Here is a 12,567-nt window from a genome sequence, read left to right on the forward strand (position 1 = left end):
CTCAGACTTTAACACTACCGCCACCATGTTTTATGTTCAGGATGATGATCTTTTGGTCAGCAGTGTTTTTTGCCTTGGAATTTTAATATAAAAACATAGAGACCAATTTTACCCAGTCTCTTTCTTATCAATGAATAATTAACACTTTAGTGACCTCTTGGATGAGCTGTCCATGCCCTTTTTGAGTAATATCAGTAGGTTGGTCACTCTTGGTCACTGGGATGTGTTTATTTTTGCATTTTCCAGTCTGCTCCAACCTTTTTTTGATTAAGAGTTAAACATACATATAAAATGATGATTCAGGGAGCATTATCATTAACAATAAATATGATTTTAAGGTTTTTTTCCACTCTGCACTCAATACCGATACAGGTAGAGATATTATTTTCAGCAGTAGACATAGCGTCACAGTGTGAGAGCTGGTGAAACTGCAGACAGCAGTGAAAGCATGGGGTTGATGACTGTATGGAGACTCATGAACATAAACTTCTCAGAGTGAAAGAGAGAGAGAGGCTGGCTCTGTTCTGCTGGGCTGTGTGTGCTGTTTAATCAAGCCCCAGCCTCACGGTCAGCATTTTCAGAGTGTGTGTGTGAAAGAGAGAGAGTGTGTGTATGAGTGTGTGTGTGTGTGTGTGTGTGTGTGTCTGTTAGAGCTACAGTATCAGAGGGGAATAGATCTGACTAAATAAATAAAGGCCTGAATGTGTTCTTCCTCGTCTCTGAACATAAGGAACGTGTATTAAAGAAACACTTGTTCTTTATATTAACCCTTTCAGACCTGATTTATGCACTTTTCTGTCTGTAATGCAATCAAAAATGTTCAGCGAATAAATATATAAATATTAATTATTTATTTTTAATTGCTTGATCTGTTGAAAATAGTTATTTTTTCTGTATAATATAATATAACATGCTTTACTTCATACGTTCAGACTTTTATTAACTAAACTGCTGTTTGGTTGGCTGATATAATGTTGCCAGATGTTGTGTCCATTGCTCTCTCTGGTAAAGAGCAGTATTCATGGTTCCATCTATCACTGTCTATAAGTTATCCAGGTTCTGAAGCAGCTAAAGAAACCCCAGACCGTCACACTACCACCACCATGTTTAACATTCAGTATGAAGTTCATTTTCTGAAATGTGTTAGTTTTGCTGTTTCACATACGAACAGGTCAGTTTGCATCGATTTTTTCCCCTAAAAAAATGAAAGCATAATTTAAAAAAATGATTTTTATCTTTTTTATCTTTGTCTAATATTAAAGTTTGTTTGATAAATGTAAGTGTGACAAAAAAAACAAAAGCAAATGGTAATCTATAGAGGAGGAGAAATACTTTTTCATGGCACTGTATTGTAATAATAAAATAATCAAATCTGAGTAAAAGAAAAGTTTTTATCCAATCAGAACAGTGAGAGATAAAATGACAGAGTTTTAAGACACAAAATACTAAATAAACCACCGTCTTTCTATGTAAACTAATAACTAAAAATCGAAATAAAATATTTAGATAATTTGATATATCTATATTTGTTTTACACCCCAATTTCAAAAATTTGATTCAGAATAAATTGATTATTTCTCTCTCTCTCTCTCTCTCTCTCTCTCTCTCTCTGTTCTTCAGGGAGTATTGTGTATCTGGGAATGATGGTGGGAGCGTTTTTCTGGGGTGGGCTGTCGGATAAAGTGGGCAGACGGCAGTGTCTGCTGGTCTGCATGTCTGTAAACGGTTTCTTCGCCTTCCTCTCTTCGTTCGTGCAGGGCTACAGCACCTTCCTCTTCTGCAGGATGCTCTCCGGGTTTGGGTGAGTGTTTCTCGTTCACTGCTTTCCGTTTTTAGCTTCTCACTAGTGGCAGAATGCTGGTTTTCTCACCCAGAATCTCACAGCTCTAAGCCTGTAGGCCTGTAGTGATGGAGAACCAGAGAAATTGCAACAACTAAAATGTAGATACATGAAATAGACCTGGAAATATTAAATCTTAAAATAATTATGTAGTAACCTAAAAGTGTAAAAAACAACTAAAATACTTTGTTGACTTGGTAACTTTTGGTCTTCCTTTTCTGGGGCGGTCCTGATGAGAGCCAGTTTCATCATGGCATTTATGATGTTCTTTGCGGGGACTGTACTTGAGGATACTTTCAAAGTTCTTTTAAAATTCTTCTTTTTGGATTAACTGACCTTTATTTTTTTTTATCCTTAATTAGTTGAGTAGTTCCTGCTTATCATAATCTGGATTAGAACATTAATCAAATATTCACTATTCACTGTATACCTGTAACTCTACCTCTTCACTACTTTACTTTAACTGATGCTCTCAAACACTTTATTAAGAGACAAGAAATTCAAATAATTAACTCTTGATGAGTTCAGCACAGCTGTTAACTGAAAGCCTGAATTCCAGGAGACTCTACCTCATAAAAATGACTGAGAAAAATGACAAATAATTGCAAATATGCTGTTATTTAAGCAAGAGGTGCTACTTCGAAGAAAGTAAAGTATTAAATATATTCTGGGTTGTTTAACACTGAATCTACAGTACAGAAAATGTTAAAATACTGAATTTAGAGCCCTTTTCGGATGAGATTAGTTTCTCAGGGGGTTCTGGGGTCATTTTCTCTTTTATAGGGGTTTTTATCCTCTGTGATTTTATTCCTGTCCAGAACGATCATGCAGGTGTTTTTCTCAGACGTCCTCTGAGATAAAAAATTACAGGCTGAATTATCTACTGTTTTTCTCTGAACTCTGTGCTCCTCCAGTAGTTTTTAAAATGTATCTCTGAGTTTCGTCTCCTCACGTTTAATAAAATAGCTATTTGTCCACTGTCGTGCCCAGTAATTACTGTACACTTTGGGCGTGCCACGGTTTCCACGGAGATCCACGTAAATAAAAAACACTACAGCGAGTGGAAATGGAGGAGCTACTGAACGCTACGATGATGTCATGTGACTGAGAAAAAAGCCTAAAAACTCACTGATCCTGCTGTTTTTTTTCAATTGCAGTCCGGATGCAGGAGTTTTATCACTTTTATGTAGTAGAAGTGTGAAATATTTTTCACAGACGTCCCCCTGAGATACTGGGTGTTTCTGGCTGGTAGATCGTCGGTGCTGTAATTGCTCGGCTTCTCTGCAGCAGAGTAAAATCAGTGAAATCTGCTGCTGGAGGCTCTTTAATTATCTCCTCGTCCGGAGCGGCTTCTCCTCACTTAATTCTAGAGGCTTCTTTACGGCGGGACGGGGAGCAGTTTAGCGCCTGATTGGCCAGCGCCAGGAGTGTGACCTCAGTTTGACCTCAGGTTTGGAGTACAGGCCTTCTGTCTGCTCCTGTGGGGTCTGTGCTGTCAGAGTGAAGCACACACACACACTATACACACACACACACTATACACACTATACACACACACTACACACACACACTATACACACACACACACTATACGCACACACACACATATAGTGACCCCCCATGTCTTTCTGAACATTCTGTCTGGCTCCATGCTGAGATAACGACTCCTCTGTGAACGCCACTCTCTCTCTCTCTCTCTCTCTCCATCTCTCTGCTTTCTCTCTCTTCTTCCCTTTTTTCTTTTTCACTCTCTCACTCCCTATTTCTCATTGTATCTCTCTTTTCTCTTCCCCTCCTCTTTCTCTCCTTCTCTCAATTTTTCTTTCGTTTTATCTATTTTTCTCTATATTTGTCCACATTTCTATCTCTTTCTCTTTCTCTGCTTTCACCGTCTCTCCTAATCTTACATTCTCTGCTTTTTCTCAACTTTCTTCTCTCTATCTCTGTCTCAAGTTCTTTCTCTATATCTAATTTCTCTTTCTTTTTTTACTCTTTCTCTTCTTTTCATTTTGTTTCTCTATTTCTATTCTTTCTTTTCTCTTACTTTCTTTCTCTCTCATCTTCCCTTTAATATGTCTCTTTGTTTTTTTTCTTTCTCATGCTCTCGCTCCCTATTTCTCATTGTATCTCTCTTTGTCTTCCCCTTCTCTTTCTCTTCTCCTGCATCTCCTGCATCTCCTGCAACTCCTGCATCTTTCTCTGTTTGACTCTTTCTCTGTCTTTTTCTTTCTTTTATCTCTTTTTTCTACATTTTTCAACATTTCTATCTCTTTCTCTGCTTATATCTCTCTCTCTGTCTCAAGTTCTCTTTATCTGATTTCTCTTCCTATTTCTGTCCCCTTCTTCCTGTTTTCATTTTATTTATTCTTTCTTTTTATTTATCTTCTTTCTTCTTTCTCACTGCTTCATCTCTCTGTCTGATTTCTTTTATTATTTAAAACGTTTCTTCATGTGTTTTTTTTTATTTTGCTTTCTCTTTTTATACAACTCTCTCTCTCTCTCTCTCTCTCTCTCTCTCTATATATATATATATATATTAATGCCTCTCTGTGTTTAAGTTATGGGTCAGTGCCAGTAGGTTAAATCAGCCCAGTGAGCAGCAGCAGCAGTGTGTACCGCTCTGACATTGCAGCAGAGAGAGAGAGAGAGAGAGAGGGAGAGAGAGAGAGAGAGAGAGAGAGAGAGGGAGAGAGAGAGAGAGAGAGAGAGAGAGAGGGAGAGAGAGAGAGAGTGAAGGATAAGTACAGCAGTGCGTTTTATTGCTAATTGAATGAGTGGCCTGTTCTCCGTCCTTGTGGGGTTCTTATCTCCAGCAGTGCTGCTTCTCCAATCTGCAGACCCTCCAGTACACACACACACACACACACACACACAGATTTACGGGGGTCAAAGGTCATTGCTCAGACACAGACCTGATCCCGGGGTGGATTATATGTATTAATTAGGTGCGTGGGGGGGCGGAGCCGAGATTAATCTTAGGACATTAGGAGCTCCAGGTCTGTGTTTAAAGCAGCTGTGATGAAGATAAGGACAAACAATACACCAATCAGGTCCACACGCTTAGAGAGGAGAGGGGAGGAGCCTGGCTCAGGCCTTGCCCACAATACAGGATTATAAAATATGATTTATACTGATTTTTATGTCTTTAATTGTTATTAGCCAACAATTTTTCACAAACTGGATATAAAAAAACTCTTTCTGCTCAGAAAAAGACAAGAATAAATATGGATTAACCCATGACTGAAAGTATGTTTTTTAATGATGTCTCCTCTGCAGGATTGGAGGGGCAGTACCCATCGTGTTTTCGTATTTTGCGGAGTTCCTGGCGAGAGAGAAGCGTGGGGAGCACCTGAGCTGGCTCTGTATGTTCTGGATGATAGGGGGCATCTACGCCTCTGCCATGGCCTGGGCCATCATCCCACACTACGGTGAGTCCAAACACCTTCACCTGGTCCCTCAACCATATTCATCCAACAGGGATTCACAGTCCGGCTTTCTTTAACTGGTCAGAAATTCTAAACCTTCTAGAAAAACTCAAAATTTTACTAATTTTTTTACTAAATTTTACTAAAAAAAAATCCTCTCTTAGTTTCTGTTCTCTTCTCCTCTCTCTTCTATCCATTTTTCTTCTCCTCTTTTCCTCTTTTCTCTTATTTTCTCTTCTATCATCTCTCCTGTCTTTTAGGGTTTTTTTTTTGTTTCTTTGCTCTTCTCTTTTCTTCCCTTAGTTTCTGTCCTTTTCTCTTCTCATCTCTTTTCTCTAATCTTTCTTCTCCCCTCTATTCTATCAGTTTCCATGCTCTTCTTTTCTCTCTTCTATTCTCCTCTCTTCACCTCTTTTGTCTTCTGTTCTCTTCTGTTCTCTTCTCCTCTTTTCTCTTATCTTCTTTTCTCTCTTCTCCCCCCTTATCTATCCATTTCTCTTCTTCTTTCTTCCCTTCTCCCCTCCTCTCTTCCTTTGTCTTTTCTCTTCTTTTCAACCAGTTTCTGTTCTCTTCTTCCCTCCTCTTTTCTATTACTTTCTCTTCTTTACCTTCTCATTGTCTCTCCTCTTTACTTCTCTCTTCTTTTCCATTTTAATTCCTCCCTTTTAAAATCTCTTAACATCTTTATTCTTAGTTTCTATTCTCTTCTCTTCTCCTCCCCTTTATTCTCTTATTTTTTCCTCTCTCCTCCTATATACTCCTTTCTCTTCTCGCCTTTTCTAATTCATTCCTTTTCCCATCTTAGTTTTTTTTGTGTTTCTTCTATTAGTTTCTCTTCTCTTCTCCCATTTTCTCATCTCCTCTCTTTATGCCAAACCTTCATGACTGAACTTTTTATTTATGCAGTTTTTTAGAAACTCTGTGACCCTCTGCTGTAAGATTTGAGCGAGTTCTGAGTGAGTTTTGAGCGAGTTTTGAGCGAGTTCTGATCGAGTTCTGAGCGAGTTTTGAGCGAGTTCTGAGCGAGTTCTGAGCGAGTTCTGAGCGAGTTCTGAGCGAGTTTTGAGCGAGTTCTGAGCGAGTTCTGAGTGAGTTTTGAGCGAGTTCTGAGCGAGTTCTGAGCGAGTTTTGAGTGAGTTTTGAGCGAGTTCTGAGTGAGTTTTGAGTGAGTTCTGAGCGAGTTCTGATCGAGTTCTGAGTGAGTTTTGAGTGAGTTTTGAGCGAGTTCTGAGTGAGTTTTGAGTGAGTTTTGAGTGAGTTTTGAGCGAGTTCTGATCGAGTTTTGAGCGAGTTTTGAGCGAGTTTTGAGCGAGTTTTGAGCGAGTTCTGAGCGAGTTCTGAGCGAGTTTTGAGCGAGTTCTGAGCGAGTTTTGAACGAGTTCTGAGCGAGTTCTGAGCGAGTTCTGAGCGAGTTTTGAGCGAGTTCTGAGCGAGTTCTGAGCGAGTTTTGAGTGAGTTTTGAGCGAGTTCTGAGCGAGTTCTGAGTGAGTTTTGAGCGAGTTCTGAGTGAGTTTTGAGTGAGTTCTGAGCGAGTTCTGAGCGAGTTCTGAGCGAGTTCTGAGCGAGTTTTGAGCGAGTTTTGAGCGAGTGCTCTGCAGTAATATGATTGTTTTTTGCTGATCCACCGCTCTGTGACCTTTCCACACTCATACACCTTTCTACTTTGCATGATCATTTCTGACAGCAACAAGAAATACAAAAGCAGTTCTCCCGGACGGAGCCGAGCCTCGGCTAATGAGATCTGTCACTCAATAAACACCCTTTTACACCGCGGAGGAATTCTGTCCGGTTCTGCGGGGATTAAAGCGTTATTGTGTGAAATAATGGAATTACAAGCCTCTGAACGAGGGATCGGGCTAAAGGAGGAGGGATAGAGCAGGACGAGAAAGGATTCGGGAACAAAGGAGGAGAGAAGAGCTGAGGAGAGGTCGTCTGAGGATAGCTGAGGAAGCGAGGGAGCATGGAGAGGAGAGAGAGGAGAGAGGGAGGGAGGGAGGGAGGGGTGAAAATGATTAATGTAGGCTGAGTTAAGGATATTTAAAGGATGAAGGAACACAAAACTGAACGAGAGTGAGCGCAGAAATGTGTGAAAAGAGAAAAAAAAGAGAGAGAGAGAGAGAGAGAAAAAGAAAGAATAAAAGAAAGAGAGAAAGAAACACAATATGAGAAGTCAAACATAAGAAAGTGAGAAACAGTAAATAGAGGGATAAAAAGATGACGAGATTTAGAGCAGTAGAGAGAGAGAGATGGAAATGCTGAAAAGTAGGAACGATCGAGAAAGAGAAAGATGAGAGAGAGAGAGAGAGAGAGAGAGAGAGAGAGAGCAGGAGGTGAAGCGATAGCATTCTATAATTCATCTTTAACACAGCAACGGTAATAAGAAGTGAGAAAAGAAGAGATAGGGCGTGATGAAGGGATGCAGGAAAAGAAGTGGGACCATCTCTCCATCTTTCTGTTTCTAATTATTATAATGAATTAGATTTTTCTCTTGTCTTTTTCTCTTAGTCTTATTTGTTTTGTTTCTCCTCTTTTTCCTCTCTTTTTTTCTTGTCTTCTCATCTCTTCTCTATTCTTATCTTCTCATATCTCCATTTTTTAATCTGTTATTTTCTTCTGTTTGTTTCTCTTTTCTCTTTTTTTCTTTTATTATCTGGTCTTGACTCATCTCATCTCATCTACAGTTTCCTTCTACTATCTCTTCTCTTCTCATCTCTTCTCTTCTTGTCTTCCTCACTTTCCTCCCTCTCTCACTCTCCTCTTTCTTTCCCTTTCCTCCCTCTCTCATTCTTACTCTCTCCTTTATTTCCTCTCTCTCTCTTTCTCTTCTCGTCTCTCTCACTTTCCTCCCTCTCCTCTTTTTCTCCCTTTCTCCCCTATCCTCCCTCTCTCACTCTCCTCTCTCTCTCTCTCTCTCTCTCTCTCTCTTCTCTCTCTCTCTCTCTCTCTCTCTCTTCTCTCTCTTCTCCCTCTATCTCTCTCTCTCTCTCTCTCTCTCTCTCCTGCAGCTGGTAATTGAGGTCAATTGATTAGCCGCTCTTGTTTTAGCACCTCGTTTTTCGCGGTTGAGACGCAGTGGTGTGTGTGAACATGGTTCTGCCGCAATGCTCCCATCTCTGTGAGATGTGTGGGGAGGGGAGGTGGCGGGGGGTTGGGGCTAGAGTGTGTGTGTGTGTGTGTGTGTGTGTGTTAAAGGTGTGGAGTTTATATCACTCCAGAGTTCCAGAAATAAACTGGCATAATTTTATTCCAGTATATCCAATCTGTTATAAATGTAATCAGGGTTCAGGCACCCTTTGCTATATATTGTATATATATTTATATGTCTAAATTTGCTATACTGTTGCCACATATCATATATTTTGAACCTAACCTTGAACCTGTAGCTTGGTTATGTGGATGGTGACTGGAAAGTGTGAGGTGTGTGTGTGAGGTGTGTGTGTGAGGTGTGTGAGTGTGTGTGTGCTGTACATCACTGTGAGCAGCATCCCAGGCAGTCGGCCATTTGCTCACTCCATTATACTCCTAATCCATATAATGCGATTCTCAACAGCAGCAGCAGCTAAACACACACCCACAGGGCTCGACACACACACACACACACACACACACACACACACACACACTGACCCACACACACAGCTCTACTAACACACTGACACACATGAGCCTCACATGTGTGTATACGGTGATATATAGAATTAATTACAGGTTTATGTTTATGTGGATTTAGTATTCTAATGTTGTATAGAGTTAATTACAGGTAGACACTCTATTCTCACTGATTACTGACTTTATTCTTTATTAATGTTTATGTGGGTTTAGTATTCTAAAGTTATATAGAGTTAAATACAGTTAGACACATTGACCACTGACCAATTTATGTTTTTTTGGGTTTAGTATTTTTAATGTTATAGAGTTAATTACAGGTAGACACTCTATTCTCACTGATTACTGACTTTATTCTTTATTAATGTTTATTTGGGTTTAGTATTCTAAAGTTATATAGAGTTAATTACAGGTAGACACTGAGTGTATTTGCAGGATGAGTACACTGAGACTGAAGCTCAGAGATAGCGCTGATAGTGATCAGAACTCTTTCAGAGCTTCTTTTTGTCACTATTAGAGCCTCGTGCAGGATAATGGTGCAGGCGTTCAGGGCGTGTAGTGGGCGGGGCTAAGCTGGACGTGATAAAGATCCGACACCTCAGAGCGCGGCGCTGAGAGAGAGAGAGAAAGAGAGAGAATAAGAGAGAGAGAGGCTGATAATGATCAGCTTCAGCGCTAAGCTTCAGCGCTAAGAGAGAAGGCAGAGCTCCGGATACTGATCTCACAGCTGTGTCTGTTTTGTATGTGTTTGTGATAGTGTGTGTGTGTGTGTGTGTGTGTGTGTATGGGAAAGAGATGTGTAAGATAGCCCTGTTGTTCGGCCCTTATCTTCAGTAGGCCTCATATCCACACAGCGAGACATGTTGGTGTGACCAGAAAAACAACCACGAAAGAAAGCGAGAGAAATGAATAATGACTATAAAATATTATATTTAAAATGTTATATGTATGAGTAATTGTTTATGTTTGCGTGAAATGAACATTGTTGTTTTATTCTATAAACTATGAACAACATTTCTTCCAAATTCCAAATAAAAATATTCTCATTTAGAGCATTTATTACAGAAAATGAGAAATGTCTGAAATAATAAAAAAGATGCAGAGCTTTCAGACCTCAAATAATACAAAGAAAACAAAAAGTTCATATTCATAAAGTTTTAAGAGTTCAGAAATAATCAATATTTAGTGTAATAACCCTGGTTGGTTTTTAATCACATTTTTTTTCATGCATCTTGGCATCATGTTCTCCTCCTCCACCAGTCTTACACACTGCTTTTGGATAACTTTATGCTGCTTTACTCCTGGTATTCATTTACTATGTAGGAAAAATATATATATATAATGAGACTGGTGACTGGTACTGTAAGCACAGCATGTATACATATATAAATATTCCAACACTGATAAAATGCTTTATTAGTCTATGTTGCTAAAAAATCATTTCCTATCAATACAGTCCATGAGTCCATGAGTCTCACAAAATTGTATCTTCTTATACATACAACATAGGATGCTGTAGTGCTAATAAGGGGTTCAGGGTGGTTGCTATGGTGTTGCTAGAACACCATGTCTGTTGATGGAATTCTTTTTAATCTGATGATTCTGGTGTGTTTTACTAATGTAATGTATCTGTACTGTATTTGTGGCGAGTTGTACCAACTAATGTGTGTTTTAATTCTCTTCGTGTGTGTGTGTGTGTGTGTGTGTGCAGGCTGGAGTTTCAGCATGGGCTCGGCGTATCAGTTCCACAGCTGGAGAGTGTTTGTGGTGGTGTGTGCGCTGCCGTGTGTGAGCGCGGTCGTATCCCTCACCTTCATGCCTGAGAGTCCGCGCTTCTACCTGGAGGTGAGTCAGGAGTGTGTGACGACAGTGTGTGAGTGTATATATTGTGTGTGTATATATGTATATATGTATATATATATATTAGTGTATCTGACTGGGTTTGGTGGTGTGTGTGTGTTTCGGCAGCACGGGAAGCATGATGAGGCGTGGATGGTGCTGAAACAGATCCATGACACCAACATGCGCGCCAGAGGAGAGCCTGAGAAAGTCTTTACTGTGAGTAATTACACACACACACACACACACACACACACACACACACACACACACACACATACTACCTGACTGGTTGTCCTGTAATCGCAAGAACACACCAGAATTACCGATGCCATACCAGATGATCTCTAAAGAGGAGAATAACCACTTGAAGTGAGTCCAAAATATATGGAACATGTGGAGCAAAATCAGAGTTTATTACTGAAATATGTACTTATGTCCTCAACACATAACTATATAACCTATATAAAGTTTCAGGACTGCAGACATCCTTTTTGATGGTTTTAAACTCCCTTTATTAACCTTTAAACCTGTAACTCCAGCATCAGCTCACAGTATCAGAGCTGTAAATGTATTTAACACAAACACACACTCCACTATACAGTATATAGTGTAGTTCAGATAAAAAAAAACATAGAATATCATTGAAGTTACTTTATTTCAGTAATTCAGATCAAAATTACTGAAATAAAGTATCTTTCCAATGATATTCCAATTTTTTTTTTTTTTTTTTTTTGAGATGCGCTAGTAGTACAGTACAGAACACTCTCTTTAACTTTGTAGGTTTTTGTCTCCCTCTGCAGGTAAACCGTATAAAGATCCCCAAGCAGCTGGATGAGCTGGTGGAGATGCAGTCGGAGTCGGCAAACCCTGCAGCTAAAGTGCTGTTCCGCATCCGGAGCGAACTCAGAGGGGTTGGTACTTCTGCCCCTACACAAAACACACAACACACACACAACATACACAGCACAAAACACACAACAGAACTATATGTCCAAATGCAGAATCATTGAAACCCCTTCTAATGAATGCAGCGTGGATTAGAGGGGTATAAAGCCTGCTAAAATTGAGCTGTGGAGCAGTGGAGCTGGATGAAGCTCTTTAAGGCTATTTTCAAGCTTTTAGAACAGTGATCATCCAACATCCTGACCAGGGCGATGCCTGGATATGTGAAGATCTGGGGCTCAGCCCAGTTAATTATATATATGACACAAGTAGTATCTTGATATATAATGTTACACACTATAATGTGTAGTTTATCAGCTGATCAGTTGGATCTGCTGAAAAACATACAATTTATGGGCAGAGATCAGGATTAAAAAACTCATTTAAATTATTAAAAGTATAGCACTAAATTCTGGCTATCCACAACATCCAGCTTCTAGCTAACAGCAAGCTGATTGGCTGTTTCTCCTGAAAGGCGGAGCTTTATCCTTGAACCGGCACCGTGATTAGCGTTAATAGATTTCCCATGCACACAGCGCTCTCCACATTAATAATACAGCTGAGCCGAGCGAAACGATTCGGGGCTACTGGAAAATGATTCGGGGCTAAAGCCCCGGAAGCCCAGGCCAGGCGACGCCCCTGATCCTGACCTTACTAACACTGCTGTAGTTGTTTAATGCAATCAAATCCTCATAGCAATGCTCCACTAAAATCCAGTACTCTTAATTTCAGAAGAAAGGTTTTTTAATTCTTTTTTTGTGTATCAATATTGTGTAAATGTGTGTGTTATAGATCTGGACGACGTTCCTGAAGTGCTGGGATTACCCTGTAAAGGACAATACAATCAAGCTGGCGATTGTGTGGTTCTCTCTGTCTTTTGGGTAAGAGATTTTACATCAAACTCTCTGTCTA

The 12,567-nt window shown here is 39.8% G+C and overlaps 1 protein-coding gene across 1 annotated transcript in view; it reads left to right on the forward strand.

Annotated features, from left to right (window-relative positions):
* Positions 1-12,567, forward strand: part of LOC103021859 (synaptic vesicle glycoprotein 2C-like) — a 46,836-nt gene that overhangs the window by 24,445 nt on the left and 9,824 nt on the right. Inside the window, exons 4-9 of the mRNA XM_007252819.4 lie at positions 1,621-1,801; positions 5,117-5,268; positions 10,583-10,716; positions 10,840-10,929; positions 11,514-11,624; positions 12,448-12,536. Of these exons, the coding sequence (XP_007252881.3) occupies positions 1,621-1,801; positions 5,117-5,268; positions 10,583-10,716; positions 10,840-10,929; positions 11,514-11,624; positions 12,448-12,536 (757 nt within the window). The remainder of the gene's footprint in view (positions 1-1,620; positions 1,802-5,116; positions 5,269-10,582; positions 10,717-10,839; positions 10,930-11,513; positions 11,625-12,447; positions 12,537-12,567) is intronic.

This window comes from Astyanax mexicanus, chromosome 17 (genome assembly GCF_023375975.1).
Source record: "Astyanax mexicanus isolate ESR-SI-001 chromosome 17, AstMex3_surface, whole genome shotgun sequence".
Taxonomy (NCBI): Eukaryota; Metazoa; Chordata; class Actinopteri; order Characiformes; family Acestrorhamphidae; genus Astyanax; species Astyanax mexicanus.